Raw genomic sequence first — 18,459 nt, 5'->3', positions numbered from 1 at the left:
GAGGCCGTGGGTGGGTGTGGGCGGAACTCTCTGACCAGGAACTCTGCTGGGGGTAGCCAGAGGGTGAGGAGGGACGACCTAGCTGGGAGGAGGGTGGGTCCCAGGTCAGTCTGCAGGTGGGAGCTCCCTGCTGGCCGCACCAGGGCTTCTGCCTGCTCCCGGGCCGCCGCCGTGGGGAGCCCTCTAGTGGGGACCGGCGGCACTGCGGCCTCTCTGACATCAGCGTGGATGTGGTCCCCCTGGACCCCCAGCTCGGGTGGACCCCGCCCCAGTAGGAGGGGAGTGAAGTGGGGGACTTCCCGGTGGGCCCCGAGTGCGGTGATGGGAACACACTGGGCTGTCCACGTGCCAGGCCAAGGTGACAGGCCTGTTCTCTGCAGAACAGGCAGGACCTTCCAGAAGGTGCTGAGCGGCCTTGTGGGGCGGGTGCTGGTCCTGTTCGCTGACCCTCCTGGAAAGTTGCCGCTGAGCAGCGCGAGCAGAGTGGTGCTGACTGGAGGCCGCCTGCGCTCCTGGGGCTGCAGCGGGAGGTGGGTGGTGGTTTCCCGGCCGCGCTCTCTGCGTCACTCCCTGGCCTGTGCCCGGCCATCTGTAGGGTCCCGTGTACACGCCGTGCATGCTGGGGTTTTGACAACTCTCTTACCTTTTTTTTGGTAATTGCAGAATCATAAAATATTTTAATTTCAAGGTTAGCAATTTTCTCTTGCATACTTAATTTATAATTAGCTGGTTTATAAACCTGTTCTGTGAATATGATTTTACTGTTGCCAAATGTTCTTCATGAATAATTAAGGGCAAATCCCTATTTATCAAATTATTAATATACCTAATAGCCTTGTTTTCGTAAACAATGCATTGGAGTTGGATTTAAAGGGAGCCCTTCTCCGAGGGATCTGGTGTTGGGTTCCCACCGCGGCGAGGACCCTCTCGGGGTGTCTGCACAGAGGGACGCTTGTGCTGCGTCGATGTCACGCCCCCCGGGCTTCTTTCCTCCACAAAAGCCCAGGTATCAGTAGCTGGACAAACACAATGGCCATTCACCAGTGGGACTGGCCTCCCCGGCCCCGCGAACAATGTTGTTATTTGTTCCGAGCAGTTCAGCGGGAGCGTTTTTGGAGGAAATGTAACAGATGAAACCATCCTTTCAGCCTTTCAAGGTCTCTTTTCGGCATAATCCTCCCCCCATCCGCAGGATACCGCTTTTCAAACTGGGAAAGCGACTCTCACGTGCGAGTTGGACCCACAGACGTAAAGAGCCGTGGTCCCGGCCCTCCAGCTGGGTGACCTGGATCCTTGAGGATTTGGGTCCAGAAGACAGAGAAGAGCTCCAGAACGTGCTTCAGTTGGGAGGGAAAATGAAAACTCATGCGGGGTGTGTGTGTGTGCATGCAAGTATGTGTGGAACACTCGCCCAGGGTGTGTGTGTTAACACTTGCCCGGGTGTGTGTGTGTGTGTAACACTCGCCCAGGGGGTGTGTGTGTGTAATGCCCAGGGTGTGTGTGTAACACTTGCCCGGGTGTGTGTGTGTGTGTGTAACACTCGCCCAGGGGGTGTGTGCACACGCGTGTGTAACATGTGGCCCCGCCTTCCTCTGTGCCCGTCAGCTTCACCAAGGACCACAGAGCTGCTCCCTCTTGCTGTGCCAGTACCCACGTCAGCTTCTCACCCACTGAAGGTCCCCAGCTGCCGCCCCTCGGTAGTTCCAACAATCGGAACAACAAGCAAGCCTGTGACGCTAGTTCAGGGCTATCTGCCCAGCGTCAAACTTGCGGTGTGCCAGCCTGGGGTCCCTGGCTTCCACGGCCGGGAGCCCGGCCCGTGTCTGGGGTGGGGGTCGGTGTGTTCCTGGCTTCCTCGGCCGGGGGGCCTGGCCCGTGTCTGGGGTGGTTTAGGTGCTGGCTTCCCCGGCGGGGGGCCCGTGTCTGGGGTGGCCGTTGGTGGGTCTCCAGAAGGAGCCGAGGGCCTCGTGGCCGTGTTCTCGGGGCGGCCATGTGTGTGCGACGCCGTGTGCATGATTCATTCCAGAGCAGTTTTAGTCCTCATAAAATATTCATTTTGGTTGTGCAGGGCCCTGTAATTGCCATCTCTCACCCTGAATTATTTATACCTTGCACAGACTGACAAAGCTTTGCCATGCGGCCCTAGATGAATCAGAAACATGGATCTTTGCTGCCAACAGCATTATAGTTTCACAAAATATGGCAGCAGCGTCACTCTGGGCTGCCTCATCTCTAAATCCAGCTTTTCTTGATTTGACATTTTCTTTACTCTTCCATTGTCTTAGTCAGGCAGAAAGGTTGCCTCTTAACTTGAAGCAGCAACCTTTCTTGCTTGCATTATAGCCGCTGTGCTTGAGAGGACTAATGTATCTTTATTGCCCTTACTTTTTTATGCTCGGTAACAAGACAGTGCTTGGGCCCACTTTAGAGCCATATATTATACATTAGCGATAAAATGATGCAAATAGTCCTGAATACTCTTCAAACAGATAGTGGAGATCAGGCTGGATCGAGCTGCTTGTCACAGAAACAGACAAGAAAAGGTGTCTGGGAACTTGGGCCTGGCCGCCCGCCCTTGGCTGTGGGCTGCAGGCCCGGCCGGAGGGTCCCAGGCGGGGCTGGAGACCTGTATGGGCCCCTTTGTGGGTGGAGGTAGCATGCCAGGCTCCCCACTCTTGGATCCTAAATGCATCTATTCAGCATCCAGCCTCTTCCCCAGCCTGGGCGCACTGGGACATCTCCACTTTGCAGCCGGGTGCTGACTGATATTTCCTTGTGTTTCTCTGTTGCAGCCTGAACGCTCCTCCCTGCCTTGGGCGGGGGCTCCGGGGGGCGGGACACGGGTGCGCACAGTCCCCGCAGGCCCAGACTCAGGCATTTGGAAGGCATCATGAATTAGGTACTGGGAGGAGGGAGCGAAACTCCTCCACAGACCTTTATAAACTGGAAAGGGGAGAGACCCGATGGATTCTGATGTGTCCAGAGTTCCGGTTTTGGAGCCGAGACAGTGACAACGTGCAGCCGCTCCAGGGCGAGACGCCCGCGTGCCCACGGGAAGGAGGGTTGGGGGGTATTCACACGCAGGGCTGCATGGGAGCGCGGGGTGCTGGGCCACGGCAGCTGTGCTCGGAACACCTTGGTCCTTCCCCGAGCCACGGAAGGGGCTTAATTTATGGCTCCTGGCTCATCAACAAAGGGAGGGAAGCGGGAAGGCTCGGAGCTGTTTCAAGTAATGGATGACCTGGACACACATTTCTCTTGTATTTGTTGACACGCAGGAGTAATGAAGTTAAAGCTTTGCACACATGTGCCCCTCATTAAGCTGCATTACCTGCATTAAAACTAATAATTGCCACTCAGAGCTGGGCTCCCATTAATCATTTATAATGTTTTAATAAGTTTTTAATCAGGACCTAAAAGGCTAGAGAGGCCGGTGTAGGCAAGTCCGACACGGGCGTCCAGTGTGCACGCACCGGCTTGATTTAAAAAGTGATTTTTTTTTATTAATAATTCAGCCCACAATGATGATGGTTCTTAATTAAGCAAGCTGGCATGGACGAGGTAAAATGTGTGTCTGAATAGGGAAAGGCGAATAAGGTCTTCCCCACGTGGAGATTGGTGGGGCCGGGGGGAGTGGGGGTGCGGAGAAAACCCCAACAAAAAAACCTGCACGTTTGTCTTGAGGATTCTCCCTGTCGCCGGCAGAAATCAGAACGGCAAGAAGAGCCATCCCCCGCATCTTCAGATCCCTCTGCACGCACCCCGTACGGTGGGAGAGGTTTGAAGCCCTAAGTTTGGATAAGCAGAGGCGCTTAATCTCCGCACACAAAGTCTTCGTAAAAGTCTCCCCTGGAGCTGGCAACAAGTCAGGGGGTGCATCTGATGTGAGCCCAGTGATGCTGGCATTTTTCTTAAATAAGGAGCTTCGTGATCAGAGCTGGCAAATAGAGCAGTGTCCAGAGGGAGTGAGGAAGCGGTTTTAATGAGCCCGCAGCGAAAGACAAAATACAGACTGATTGACAGGCGAATGATCTGCTGGGGAAATAATGTCAAAGCCGCGGCGCCCATTAGAAATAGAGAAATAGGTAAAGGGGGAAGGAGAAAGATGGGCACTTGAAACAAGAGCCCTGCTGTAAATAGAGCGCACTTCACGTTTCTTTTGTGTTGTGCAGTTGACTTCTTTTAAACAGATAACCTTATCAAAACTATCGTGAACTATCAGGAACAGTTACAGAAATTACTAACTAGAATCCTGACAGCGAGTCAGGGAGGGCAACTGACGGAGCGTGGAGCTCGGTGCGTGTGAGCTGCAGGAGTGTCTACCTGGGCTTTACTTATCTGAACACATTAAAACCACCCAGAAAAGTTTAATGCAAGTCACACAAATTTCTCCAAAAGGAGGGCTCGGCAGGATCTGTTCTGGGGGTGGAGATGGAACTGGCCGGCAAAGCTATTAAATCCCATCAGATCTCTTTGGCATCATTTTAATGAGAATCATCACACCCGGTACAAGATCATGGTATCTATAAGTGCCTCTTGACAGCCGCCGCTGAAATTGTGATGAAAAGAAAAACCATTCTAGCAGAAATTTAGCGATAAGGCCCTTTGGAGGGATGGTGGGGCCTGGTGTGGCTCTAGACCGCGAAGGGTTAATTTTCTAAACCTAATAATGTTCGATAGTGAGGTATTTGTCGGGAGATAAAGAAGTGATAGAATCTGGGAAGTGGGTCCCTTGGCGATTGTAGTACAAATATTGTTAATGCGGTGTGGTTCCTACAGCAAGGGGAGTGAAATAGCCCCAGTCCACTGGAGACAGGCTCGGCTACAGTGGAGCAGGACCTCCAGACAAAGGCCAGGAATTGTTGAACCGTGAGTCAAGCCGTGGATCCTCTCAAATCCTCCTCGATCTGCATTTACATGCAGGATATCATGCGTGCTGGGGGACGGCGCCCACGGGGACCAGGAGCCCCCCGTGGGGAGCTGGGCGGCCCCAGCCCTCCCGCTTGGCGGGGGAGGGGCTGGGCCTCATCAAGGCCATCTGGGCCCAGCTGTAACATTCAATCCCGTCTCCCCTCCGGCCCCTCCGTGATGACGTCATGCAGGCACTACGAGTATATGAGACCCATAACTTGAAATGTACAAGAATTTAATAAGTCTGGTGTTAAAGCAATTTGTCATGGCATATTTGAAGAATAAATCAGACTAATGGAGCAGATTTCCCCTCCTGTATGGCATTACAGGACATGAGCCCAGTCACAGCTAATGGCAGGAGTGGAAGGAAAAAAAAAAGAGGTCTGACATTAAGACCCTCGCATTTTGGAAATCCGATACGTATTGACCTGTGTACTATCTCAGTGCACAGATCTGATGTCAGCAGAGTGTACTCGTGTATAGGAACTGCTCATTACAGGTTTTCTGAGGAAGCACATTGTCTGCGAGCCCCAGAAGCCGATCGGCTAGGATTGCTCAGTAATCAATACTGCAGCGGCTGATGGCCCGGCGTGCACACACCACAGCTGTGGCCACCCTTTCAGGGACTTCTCAGTAATTAGCCGGGGCTCCGCCGAAGCACTCCCCCACCGGTCACTTTCTTATCAGTCAGGGGAAAGTCTCCTGAAGGCTCTATCTTTTAATTTGACTCTTTTTAACTGTTTCCTTTCAAGGGGGCAGGTGGGGCCGCAGCCACCGACACCCCGGCTGGGGCTGCTGTCCTGAGGGGAGGGTGTGGGGGCGTCCTTGTTGGGGTGGACACCCCGCGGAGTGACCCACTTCAGGGGGAACAGTCCGGTGGCATTTAGTCCAGTCACAGGGCTGGGCAGCCACCACCATCTACTCACAGATGTTTCTACTGGCCCCCAAGGGAGACCCCCTGCCCATCAGACACTTGCGCCCCTTCCCCCCACGCCCCACCACCCCGCAGCTGCCAGCTGGGCTGTCCTTCCCCACTCCATCTTCTGGGTGGTTTTCTCAACTCATTTTCCTGATCAAGGTTACTAGATATGAAGAGTCTCCTGGTTTTGTGTTCTGGATTCAGTAACTGAAAACAGGGTGGATCTGGGACGGGGGTCCCTGCTATCGGGGAACCCCAGAAGCTGTCAGCCATGATTCACACACAAATGCTTTGCGACTCTTGACCAGTAACCCAGAGGCCGATCCGTTGGTATCAGTTTGCTGCTTGTTAAGAGCTCAGCCTTAAGATGGAAAATTGAGCACCCGCCCTCCGCCTCCCCCGCCCCCCCCCCCTCCCGCCCCCAGGTACCAGCCCTTTTCAGTGCTGGGCTCAGATTTCCCACATTGCCATGATGGAGGGCCAGAAGCGGAGGCCTGCGAGCTGGGACTGAGGCAGGGATCCCGCGAGGGAGGGGCTGTGGGAGGTGGAGCTCTGTCCTGGGGGTGGGCTCCATGAGGTTGGGCCTACCGGGAATCTGGGGTCAAGGCCTCCTGTCTCAAAGCTCGAGGTCCCCCCCGCCAGTTCCAAGCACCAGCAAGACCAGGCCTGGGGACAGTCTAAGACTTGACAACTAAAAAATTAAACAAATAAGCATCATTGCATGTAGGGGTTCTTGAGAGGCTGTGAATAGGTTGTTTGAGACACGTGACACCCACGTGCAAAAGACGAGCCTCGAGACAGTTCGAAGTCTCCTTTTCCTCCTCAGTCACCAGGGTGCGCGTGCCAAGCCCATTGCCTTTCTAAGGAGACAATCTATTTCTCCTTTGACCAGAGGGAAAGAAATCATTATTCCATGATTAGTGGCTTCGGTTAGGTAAGGCGGAAGGCGGCGGGGATGAGCCGTATTAATTACCCCACGTTTGCTGGTGAGACCGCCTTCTCAGCGACTTGGCCACTGGGAAGTTGCCGCTTTTGGTAGAAGTGGGCAAGTTCTGAGCTCCTGGAAGCGGGAGGAAGGCGCTGCTGTCAGATGAGAGACATCTCATCAGCTTTTCTCTGACAAACCAAATTCATTCCTTATGTAATTGATAACGGCCTTGGCCAATTACTTCACACATTACAATACACAGAGGCCCCCTTTACAGGTTTTGCAGGGCTGTAATTAGGTATGCTAATATCCCCTTTATTGGCCCTAATATTGCTCAACACCTTTTGCCATCCTGGAACCCACTAGAGCCCCATGGCCTGTCAGGACCGCTGATTATTGAGAAGGATAGCTTTAATCAAACATAATTGCAGTTAATTTTTCTCTCCTGCTCTGTTGCCAACGTCTAATGCCACGGACTCCTTGATATTCCATTAAATTACAATTAAACAGCCTCCTTTGTTTCTGATTGTCCTGAACAACACCACAAAGTTCTGTAGCCGCTTAAAGGAGAGTGTTTGGCCCTAATTGCCTGCGCGCTCACAAAGGGCTAATTTACACAATACCCATGTAGAATTTAAACAGTTCATAATGTAATGGATATTACACAGGAGCCTAACACTACAATTAAAATGATTTTCATCAGATAGAGAAGCTCTGGTTAATCAGCTTCATAAAAGTAAATATAAATGAACTAATTCATAGCTTAAACACACAGAAAGGGAGCAGACTCTGAGATTAGTCACTGCGGAGGGGGCTCGCCCCTTAGCGTGGGATACCCGGGGTGGGCGCCCGTGTAAACGGTGGGTCCCCGTACCCGAGCACCCGGGTCCTGCCGCGAGCACTTCCGGTGGCGCCGTACGCGAGGACGCGGCAATGATGCCCAGAGACCACGCTGAACCTTCCGCCGAGGGCACAGCCCTGCCCGAGCGGCGTCGGGACCGTCCCTGCAGAAGGCCGGGCGGCCTGGGGCTCAGACTAGCGCTCTCAGGGGCCGGACCCGCGGCCCCGCCCTCGCCGCCCCCAGGTGGAGGACCCCGGGCCCACCCTCACAGGCTGATGCTCTTGAATGGAGAGGCGCGTGCCGTTCTCAGCGCTGCTAAGCGCCAGGGGGGCTCACCCGCGGGGCCCCTCGCCTAATCCCCGCTGGCTCTAAAAGAGGAAACCCGATGTCCAAAGTCACGCGCCGCACCTTCCCCCTTGTCGCTGCCGCTGAGAACTTGCCCAGGATTTTGCGCGCAGTTTGCAAGCAGAATATTGCCGGGGAGTTGCGACTGACGTGTAGCGATGCGCCCTGAGCTGCCGCTTCCCCTCCTGCCTGGGAGAAACAAGTAAATAAAGCCCATATTTCAAGCTTGATTTACTCTGGTACCTACTGTGAAAGATGATGACTCTTTAGGGAAATAAAGACAGGGTCAGGGAATTAGTGTACATAATGGTCATTTTGATGATGGGCCAACAGATGCAACCAGGAACGCACTGTACACAATTAAGCATAATGTACTAATGACAGGTTAGAATTTTTATCGCCTCTTCGCCGTCCAGCGGCAAATCCATGGTTAGCAGTAATAAAGAGTTTATCGGTGTTAAAGCCAAAGATTTTCTGACATAGGAAAGGTTTTTCCTTTCATAACAAGAGTATTAAATCCTTTGTGTACGAGACTCTAGAAGTGAGATATGTAAAGTGCTTGTCAGATACTCCTTAGGAAAAAGCCAATTAAAGGGTAATTGAGTAAAGGATGAGAATTACCATTCGACCTCATGTGTGCGTCCCTTCTCAGCCTCCCCAGACGGCAGGGAGCCCCTGCAGGTGGAGATCCAGGCTGGGTGAGGACTTGGGATGGTTCGGTGGGCGGGTCAGCAGCCAGGTGCGCTGGACTGGACCGCCCTCCGAGGGGAGGCCTGGTCGAATCCTTGAGGAACAGGAAGGAGGGCAGAAGCTGGGCGCAGGCCTCCTCTTCCTCCTCTGTGTGTCCCCATGCGTGCTGGGCCTTGTTTGGTCTGAGTAACCGGGGCCGATGCCGGGGAGGAGCCCAGCTCTGTAGGCCCCACACTCAGGCCTGCAGGTCTCTCCCGGGTGCTTTTGCTGCTCTTCAGAAACTTGGAAAAGAGCCCCACATGGCCAGAATGTGTAAGCGTGTGTGTGTGTGTGTGCAACTGTGCTCCCGTTCTACAGTGGAGCCCCAAGATGTCTGGGATGGTTCTGGGGCCCAGCACCCCACTTTGCCCTTCTCTGTAGCCGCCAGCAGTCAAGGCCCATGGTGTCCGCACACGGCGTGGCCGTGCGGGCTTGATGCCCACTCTGCCCCCCTGGAGGTGAAAGGGCCAGTGGGCTAAAGAGACAGCAAGGGCTTGGAAGACACCTGCTCTGGAGGGGGAGATCAGGCCCCGAATGAAGGGCTTCCCCTGGCCGGCTCCACACGGCCGAGCGGCTCTGGCCCGCAGATGAGCCGGGTGGTAATGTGTGGAGTAATTGCACCGGAGTGGCTGTCCCCAAAGTGGAAGCCTAATTGCCTGACAGGACGATAGCTCGGTGACGCCCTCACCTTGTTAGGCCCTTCCTGATGCGGTTGGGCGCGGGGTGGCCGCAGGTGCGCCTAATTTACCTCGCTGTGGAGCGCATGGAGCTTAATTGCACAGTGGTTGTTAGGAGAAATTGGTGGGTGGACGGCCGGGTGGCTTACTGTACGTGATGGCAGATGGTGTTCAGAGGCACGGCGAGCTGAGTGTATAGGTGAGGCGAGTTAATAAAAGATGTAAATTCCGGCCTAAAATAGCGAGGCTGCGCGGGATGTAAGCAAATTTAATTAAGTGGCCACTATTCTTTTTCCCCGCCAGTCAGTTGGGTGTTCCTCTGCTCTGGTGGGAAGTCGTCTCGGATACTCTGGGAGATGCGAATCTCCGTCTTCTGGATCTTTTTTATTTTCTGAGATGATAAGCTACTGCAAGGAACCTTGGCTTTCAGGTTGAAGTCAAGGCGATCACGTGAAGCTTCATAAAAACTGGGTCATCATCCAGTGGAATGTTGAGATTTGGGAGGAAAATGGAGAAGATGAGTGTTGATGGCCCTGTGGATGCGTGTCAGCCCAGAGGCCCCAGCTTTGTTGGGCTCAGGACTCCCGTGGCCTTGAGAGGAGGCAGCCGTGGTGGGGGGGCTGAGACCCCCGTTCTCCCGTGGCCGGGGCTGCAGCCAGGCCTCCCAGGGTCCATGAGCCTCTGTCACGAGTCAGGGCATCTGAGTTTGTCCTGGAGCATGTGGGCGTGGGGAGGACGGCGTCTCAGCGCACTTTGGAGACCCCTGAAACGTCACACTTCCCAGCAAGACCAGGCCTGGGTGGGAACAGGACCCCTTCCGCGTCCTGCCTCGCTCCAGCCAGGGTGGTGAGCTTTTCCCTGCCACACCTGGGGCCTTGATCAGTCCCTTAAAACCCCACGTAGGCCTTTCACAGACATCGCCGCCCTGAAAACAATATCCTCAATTTTCTCTTAAGACGTGTACTTATTGTAACTTGAAAAACTCTCCTTTAAAAGTGTGGCAACCCACGCAGTGGTGGCCCCTAGGGTTGGGCTGCCAGGTGGAATTCACGCCCCGTTAAATTTGAATTTCAGATACACAATTTTTTTTTTTTTTTAAGGATAGACATAGGCTTTGGAATTCTCAAGTGGCTCAGTGGTAAAGAATCTGCCTGCCAAGGCAGGAGACACAGGAGATGCAGGTTCGATCCCTGGGTTGGGAAGATCCCCTAGAGGAGGAAATGGCAACCCACTCCAGTATTCTTGCCTGGAGAATCCCATGGACAGAGGGGCCTGGCGGGCTACAGTCCATGGGGTTGCAAAGAGTTGGACATGACTGAGCAACTGAGTATGCATGCATGCTTTGGGACAGGCCTGCCCCAAACATTACTTGCTTATCTGAAATCCAGTTTTAACTAGGTATCCTGCGTTTTTATTTGCTGAAGTTAGCAGCCCTCTCTAGGGTGGACAGGTCCCCAGGGGTTAATGGTTGTGCAAAGATCCAGGTGAGAAATGGCCAGTCCAAGTCACAGTTGTTATTTTAGAGCTTGGAAAAGCCCTAGCCGTCAAGACAAATGTAGGTCACTCCTTCTGCATGTGGAGACACTGGGAGCTGGACCTGGGGGTGCCTGCCTGGCTGCCCCTGGCGCGCGCGCGTGCGCTCTCTCTCTCTCTGTCGCCCCCTGCAGGGCAGCCAGCAGATGGCGTGGGGTCGTTTCCCCGGCTCCCCAGGCAAGAGTACCTTTCAAAAACTTTGTGTCTTTTGTCTGATAACCCTAACAAATATCCATTTTTTGTATCTTTGTAGATTCTTTCTAAAGTTTTTCCTCAAGTGCAATCAGAACTGTTTGAAGAATGCAGGCAACCCCCGGGACATGCGAAGATTCCAGGTACGCGATTCTGGACCGCGGTCTGCACTTGAAATATGAAAGTCGAATTCTCTGCTGTGCAGTAGTTTGGGGGGTCGGTGTTTAGTTCTCAGGGGCCTGGGTGCAAACCAGGGTGGATTCATTTGACGGAACCTTTAAATCGAATGCTTTGAAATGATGTGGCACCTCGCGCTGGCCAGAGCCATGCAGCCCGCTGAGACATACAACAGAGTGAGGTCTGCTCTGGAAACACGATGTGAGTTTCTGCTCTGACGAGGGAGTGTGTGTGTGCCTCTTGCGGTGGGCACACGGCCCAGCTCTGCACGTTAGGCAGCAGAGTACCCCGAAGTCAGAGGAATCAGAGCTGTAGGTTAGGTTGAAGTCTGTCTTATATTCAGCCATGGTGAGTGCTGTGGATGTGTTACAGAGAAAGTTGAAGGATCTTTCCAAGTCAAGTCCTCCGAAGGCTAGCATCTTACTTAGTCTGTTCCCTCACTCTTCCCTCACTTGGTTGGTTAGACTTTGGGGGCCACACTGAAGACCTTCCTTAGGGATGGCTTGGTCTGTCATGGGGGAGGACCGCTGGGTAATACGTGGGGTCCCCTCCCAGGATGGAGGGGCCACCTCCTGGTGGGGCTGGACTTGTTCCAGGCAGGCCTCCCCCAGTTGCGGACTGGTCCCCTGCTCAGCTTCCCTTCCCCCAGGAATCCCCTGATTCCCTGCCTACGAGCTGGACTGCGTCCCTGCACCCAGGCTGACTCATCCTCTGCTTGGCCTCAGATCCCAGGATTTGCTTTCAAGGAGCGAGATGGCGAGACAGTTTGGGGTTCAGTTGGTTTTCAGTTGGATAAACTACAATCCAGTCATGTTGTTCTTGCCTTTGTGAATGACTGGGAGGTGGCTTCAGGGGAAGGGTTCTCAGCACACAGGATGGATTATTTTACTGACTTTCATCATAAAAATATCTGGGCCGGGACACAGAACTGGTCCTTACCTGCCAGAGAAGAACATGGGCCCCCATTGCTAGGCTGGGTGTGCCAAATGCTGCTTCTTTGGCATTTAGACTAGTTTACCATCAAATCATTCAAGGCTTTTCTAGAAATGTAAGTGATGCTTCAGTCTTCGGGTGAAACACAGGACCCCTGTCTTGACATCCAGCCCAGCAGGCAGAGGGGGTGGAGCTGGCGGCCAGCACACAGTCGGGTGCAGGAGTCACGTGTCTCCTGCAGGCAGTGGGCCTGCTTCCCGTCCTTGGGCGCGGGGCTCCACGCTGGTCCATCGGGCGGACCGGAGGTCACACGAGGCTCAGCAGTGGCCACAGGCAGCGTCGGGCGCACGTGGCTCACAGTTCCCAGAAGGGCTTCCTCCAGTGTCTGGAGCTGCTCGCCCTGCCTCTCGGGAGGCTTAGCTGAGCTGAGCAGCAGGTCAGGGCTTGCACGCATCTCCAGCCCACGTCAGTCTCAGCACCTTTCTGTAGGTGCATGGCGGGCCGGCCGGCCGCGAGACGGAGCACAGCCCGCCACGCTCTCTGCTCAGCGACGCTTTTCCCTTGGCGACTGACCTGTATAGAGAGAACGGAGCAGAAATGGTGTCCTTTTGTGTGTTTATTTTTACCTTTTCTTGTTTCTTGAACTTATCATGGTCGAGGAATGGAGAGGGTCAGGTCTGTGGCTTGGGGTTGCTTCTGTGTCTCTGCATCCCATGTGGGGGCATGTTGGTCGAGGCCCCTCTGTGCCCAGGGTGGGGACTGGCAGATAGGCTTCCAGGAGGGCACCTGTGTGACCCTGGCATCAACGCTGCCAGGACAGTAGTGGCCCCGGAGCGGGGTCAGGGCCACCCCTGCCAGGGCGGCAGGGATGTCTCACCCTGGATCTGGGGACGCTGGACCGGCAGTGGTGCTGGTATTATTTTGAGGCTCAGAGGGGCCTGTGCTGTGGAGACTTGCATGATCTTGGCAGCGCCCACAGCGAGAGAGGGTCATCCAGGAAGGTGGTCCCTTCCTTTGAGGGGTGGTGGGTCCGGTGGGTACTCGTCACACCTTGCCGTCTTCTTATGGGGCCTGAGACTTCTATAAGACATCAGTTACTCACAGATACCTTGACATACAAATATGTAGAATACCTTTACATATAAATTTGTAGCTTTGCCTTTTTGAAAACCTTTTCCTTATAATCAGTTGTATCTGTCATTTTCTTAAACTAGCAGACTTGTTTTTAAGCGGTTTTAGGTTTACAGAAAAGTTTCACAGAAAGCGTGAAGAATCCCCACGAGCCCCTGGCTGCCCTGCCCCGTCCCATCTCCGTGCCCCAACTCTCCCCTGCATCTTGCGTGTATGGCTCCTTGTTCACGGAGGCCCACCACAGCTTAGGCTTTTAAGCCACCTCGTGTGGCAGGCTTTTACGTATGCCCACCTCCTGGTGCCCCCTTACCTGCCCAGCTGTTCTCCATGAGGCTGTGGTTCTTCAGGGGGAGCTGGCCCTCCCTGCTGTCCAAACAAGAACCGGGGCTCCCTGCACCCCAGATCCAGGCTCTGGCTCACGTCTGGGCTCAAGTCTCAGCTACCCCAGGTCTCCCGGAGATAATGCATTATGCAGAGCCCCTCTGTTCAAGGCGGATCTCAGGGCCGATGTCATTTCCTGTTTCCTGAGTTGTTAGTTAGGCACGGGTACCGATTCTGGGGTGCTTGTCACAAGCTCCCCGGGGAAGGTGTCCCTGGGAGCAAAGCTGTCCCTGCTGGCGTGACTTCCTTCTTTACCCCTGTGAAGTACTGAGACGGGAGGGCCTGAACCTGGATCAGGGCCGAGTCATCCCTCCAGCGGATAGCTCGTTCCCCAGACAGAGTGGTCCTCGCCTTCCTCACCGTGAACTTGAGAAAGGATACTTTCCCTGCTCAGAAACCACTTTATTCCTATTCAGCTCGGTCTTTTCAGATGCAAAAAACGTTCATTACCAGATCCTGGCTGTAACTGTGACATTGACCTGGGCTCACTCGATGATAGAATGTGGGCAGTAGAAACAGCTTCTGATTTATGAAGCCTTTTTTTTTTGGGAGGGGAGCGGGGGCAATTCTGAATCCTCACAACTACTCAAGGAAGGACAGTCTCCAGTGAACCCATTTTAATTAGATAAACTATCTAATCAATATGTGAACAGATCAATCAAAACGGTAGCTTTAAGACGAGTGGCTGGAGGGGTGTTTCTGCAGCTAATGGCAAAGAAGAATTTTTCCTTTGAATTGAATTCACTTGTTAGCATAATAGGAGATTAAACTGTAATTAGTGTAGTGGGTTTGGAAGAGAAGCAATCTTGAACCACAACAAAACAACCCACCCACCCCATTAGCCAAAAAAGGCTGTGTGTGCGCGCACGTGGCTTCGAGGAGGCTCCCGGGAGCGGCCGCGGGGTTCGGGGCGCGCCGCTTGGCGGGCCTGCTCCCGTCCGCCTCGGGTCTCACCGGCGCTTGTCTCCACAGGTTGTCGTGTCCACCACGGTCAACGTGGACGGCCACGTGCTGGCCGTGTCCGACAACATGTTTGTGCACAACAACTCCAAGCACGGGCGGCGGGCGCGCCGCCTGGACCCGTCAGAAGGTACGGCCCCTTCTTATCTGGACAATGGTAGGCACACGCTGAGCGTCTTTTTTTATTTGCGATGCTTCCTTCCCTCGCGCCATCCTTTCTGTCCTTGTGGATCCATGTCCGGTTGCCCCTCCCTGGTCAGACCCACGTCCTCGGGGCGGCCCCCTCCCCTCCCCTCCCTCGCTGGCGGGGTCGGGGGGCTCGGCTTTCCCAACCTGCTCACCCCCGTGGCCCTCACTTTATTGGTTGGTCTGTGTCTAAGAGTGGTTTCTTTTGCTTAGAGCATTTCTTGCAGTTTTAATTTATGTGGGTTTTTTTTGGCTTCTTGTAAGCCTCCATCCAGCTCACCCCCGAGGCTTTGGGCACCTGCTGCGGTGCTCACATCCTGGTCCCGTGGGCTTCGGGGACCTCCTGGCCCTCCATGGAGAGACAGCCTGCACGCGTGCACGTGTGTGTGTGTGTCCATGCGTGGGGGCATAAGTGGAGGGAACAAGAAAAAAAACAAACAGCATAAAATGTGTACCAAACGCTTCCAAGTGATGGACTTCTTGTTTTTCTTGTTAAATGAGAAGAAATTTAGTAAGGGTGATAGGCTGGTAAGTCAGGATTCAGAAACTCACAGACACGGACCTTTCCAAGCCGCTCTGTCACCTGCTCTGTGTGGACAGGCGGGTATCTCCACGTGTCACCTCCCCCTAACGTAAGGTTGGTCCCCTTATAAGACAGTCCATGAAAAGCATGAGGTTCTGACCAATAGGAATTGCTGGGAAAGTAATGTGAGTTTTTTTTTTTTAAGTGAATTACAAACACAACAGCATGATTAAATTCTTCAAAGAGCCCGTAGACTAAGTGATTTTAGGACAAACTCTCTAGACTGAGGTATCGGGTTCAGGAGCTGCACGTGGGGCAGCCGGACTGTTCACAGGAAAACGGACGAGGCCCGTGCGGGTCATCAGAAAGAAGCATGACTCAGACGTCAGAACGGGAAGACAACTTATGAATCTGCTGCAGTCCACAAAAATAAACTAATTTGTTTTTCTACATTAATGACTAAGGTGTAAGAGAACAAAAATATAATAATTAAAGGTCGCCCTGGGCACCAGAGTCGTTAGAATCTGTGACGTACTGTTTATCTCGTTTCTCTGCAGCGAAGGTAGGTGTGTGTTTTGCTTAGTAACCATCACTAATGAGGTTCACAATTAAGAAGGTTGGATCCCAGTCCTCGGTCCCTGCTTCCCCAGAGGGCCAGCGCTGGCAACATGATAGGTTCAGGATGGCCCCACGGCCCTCTGGTGTTCGGTTGTAGTCTGGGTCCAAAATCAGCCTCCTCTAATGAGCTATTATGATCTGAGCAAAGTACGAGTATTTATTTTTGTAAGTAGCATGAAAAAGCATTTGACTGTAAGCAGAAAATATAGCATTTAGGAAAATAAAGGCCACTCTTGGGTACCTTGGAGATAAAACCCAGCTTACCAAGAGCTATTTGGAGAAGGAGTCTGGTTTGAGATTTTTTTTTTAGGTTATTCAGTTTTTTTTTTTTTTTAAATCAACATTTAAACTAAGTCACTTTCTTGCAAGAGATTGGAATATGTTACTCCACCCCCCAAAATGACTCATAAGTGAAAGATGCAAATAGGTGACTCTGAGAACTGATCTGTGTAGGTCTGTAAGAAGGCGTTTGGCGTCAGTGGGGGGCGTCTCTGCCTGCTCCTCTGTAACTGCTGCCCCGTTCCCAGTGCCCCACACAACACAACAGGGTCTCTCTGGGACCAGGAGAGACACTGCCTCCACTCCCTTCCGGGGCTGACACTTAGGAAGTTCGTTTCCGGGCCAGCCTGTGTCATTCCCTTTCCTTCCTTCTTCCTGGTTAGCACCTGCCACTGGGTGCCATCTTGGCTTTGAACACGGCCTGCATTCTTTAAGGAAGAGGTGCCCCCAGAAAGCATAGATCTGGGCTTCTCTGCAGCCTCTCCTGGCTAACACCTCATTATCCAATCATCTAATATTCACCAGCAGTGTGTACACACTCGCTGATGATTTCCAAGTGAACTAATTCCCCCTGCTGCTGTGGATGTCTGCCACCGCGTCCTCTGAGCTCACAAAAAAGCAAGGCAGATTATTTACAGTATTGAACACAAGCGACGGAAAACAGCCGTGCTGCCTTCCAGGGCGGCCCAGAAGAACCCGGGCTTGCTATTTTTTTTTCTTCCTTGTCACTTGTCCCTTCGTAAACGACTCCAACCCTGTTTAAACCTTGCGTGGGCCCGGCCCAGCACCCGGCCTCCAGCAGGAGCGATTTGCATGCCAAGTGCCGTAATGCGGTTAGGTTTATGCAGCGAGGACGACGGAAGCCAGGCTGCGGGGGCTTTAGCGAGTTAAGGGAACAGATGGCCCTAGGAGAGGTAAAAGGTATAATCCCATCAGCTGGAGTATCAGCCAGCCATCTGGACATCTCGAGCACAATTACAAGACATTTTAGCAGGCAGAACAAAGGAGTCTTCATGAGGCAAGATTAGGCCTGTTGGAGGGCCTCGATATTGTGAACGCAGGGAAGGTGACAAGCGCTGTGGGGTTACTTGGGAGAGCGCGCTGATTACCAGGAACCAGGACAGGAAGCTGTTTACTAACAGAATCCTGGATGAGACCCCCCCGCCCCCCACAGAAAGGCCGGGGGACCCCAACGGTTCAGTCAACATCTCTGGGTTCAGGTGGCATCCACATTCACTTTCTGAGATGCCCACGCCGGCCCCAGCCATCGGGCATCCTGGTTCCTAGACCAGCCCGTCCCTGCGGGCGTCCAAGGTGGGTGGGGGAAAGCCGGGGTGCCCTTCTACCCCGCAGGCTGAGAGGGGGGCTCCTGGAGTTAAAGCAGGTCCCGGTACAGGTCAGATGAGCAGGGCAGGAGGCCCCCGGCGGGAGCCTGGGCCCACGGAAGAATGGGCCGACCAGGCGGTGTCTTCAGGGCTGCGTCCCAGCACAAGGAAGATGGTGGGGGGGTGGGGGGCGGCCCCTTCCCGCCGCGTCCCTTCCCGCCGCGTCCCTGCTCCTCCTCGCCCAACTCTGGCCGCGGTGCCAGCTCCCATCATCTGCTCGGGTGTATTGTGCGCGTCTATCATGAGATCTCTGACGCTGTCTGTGTAATTCATTTTGCTATGGTTCCCATTGAACACATGTTCCCTCTCTCTGTGTGCATTGAAATGTATGCAAATACAGGCAGGAGGAAGATGGCTATCGCTGCGGAGGAGGCGAGGCCGGCCCTGGGATCTCTCTGCCGAGGAGCCGAGCTGTGGCTTCTCCAATGGGCCACAGCTGCCAGACAGCCATCTCCTGCGCGGGCAGGAGATCCTGGAGTTTTTTTTTTTTCCTTTTCTCACCTCCAAAGTAAATTTGTTTACTGTAATTTTTTTTTTTTTTGTGAATTATTTGCCATAATTGGCTGTGCTGATGAAGGTCACCCCCTTGGAGGGGACTTGTCAGTCTTTAGAGAGCTGATCCTTTTCAAATGCTCTCCATGCAATTAAGAAAAGCAAATGTCATTCGGAAGCCTCAGAAATGAAAATTTGTATGAACTTATTAGCATGAAGTCAACAGCGCTAGTTAAGGGCAGGCTCCCCGTGTGTGCTCTGTGCGTCTGCTGCTGAGGGAGCCTCGCGGGGATGAGCAAATAGAGCCCCCGCTAGTCCA

At 53.5% G+C, this 18,459-nt stretch overlaps 1 protein-coding gene across 9 annotated transcripts in view; it reads left to right on the top strand.

Moving 5' to 3' along the window:
- EBF3 (EBF transcription factor 3) overlaps window positions 1–18,459 on the top strand; it is a 118,134-nt gene that overhangs the window by 67,811 nt on the left and 31,864 nt on the right. For 5 of the 9 annotated variants that reach the window (XM_061403864.1, XM_061403859.1, XM_061403858.1 and 2 more), the window contains exons 7-8: window positions 11,137–11,218; window positions 14,670–14,814. In XM_061403864.1, the coding sequence (XP_061259848.1) occupies window positions 11,137–11,218; window positions 14,670–14,814 (227 nt within the window). The remainder of the gene's footprint in view (window positions 1–11,136; window positions 11,219–14,669; window positions 14,815–18,459) is intronic. The other 4 variants (XM_061403857.1, XM_061403863.1, XM_061403861.1 and 1 more) reach the window with 1 other exon arrangement.

This window comes from Bos javanicus, chromosome 26 (assembly GCF_032452875.1).
Source record: "Bos javanicus breed banteng chromosome 26, ARS-OSU_banteng_1.0, whole genome shotgun sequence".
NCBI lineage: Eukaryota > Metazoa > Chordata > Mammalia > Artiodactyla > Bovidae > Bos > Bos javanicus.
Note: the sequence above shows the minus strand (reverse complement) of the source record. Positions and strands in the feature narration are given on the sequence as shown.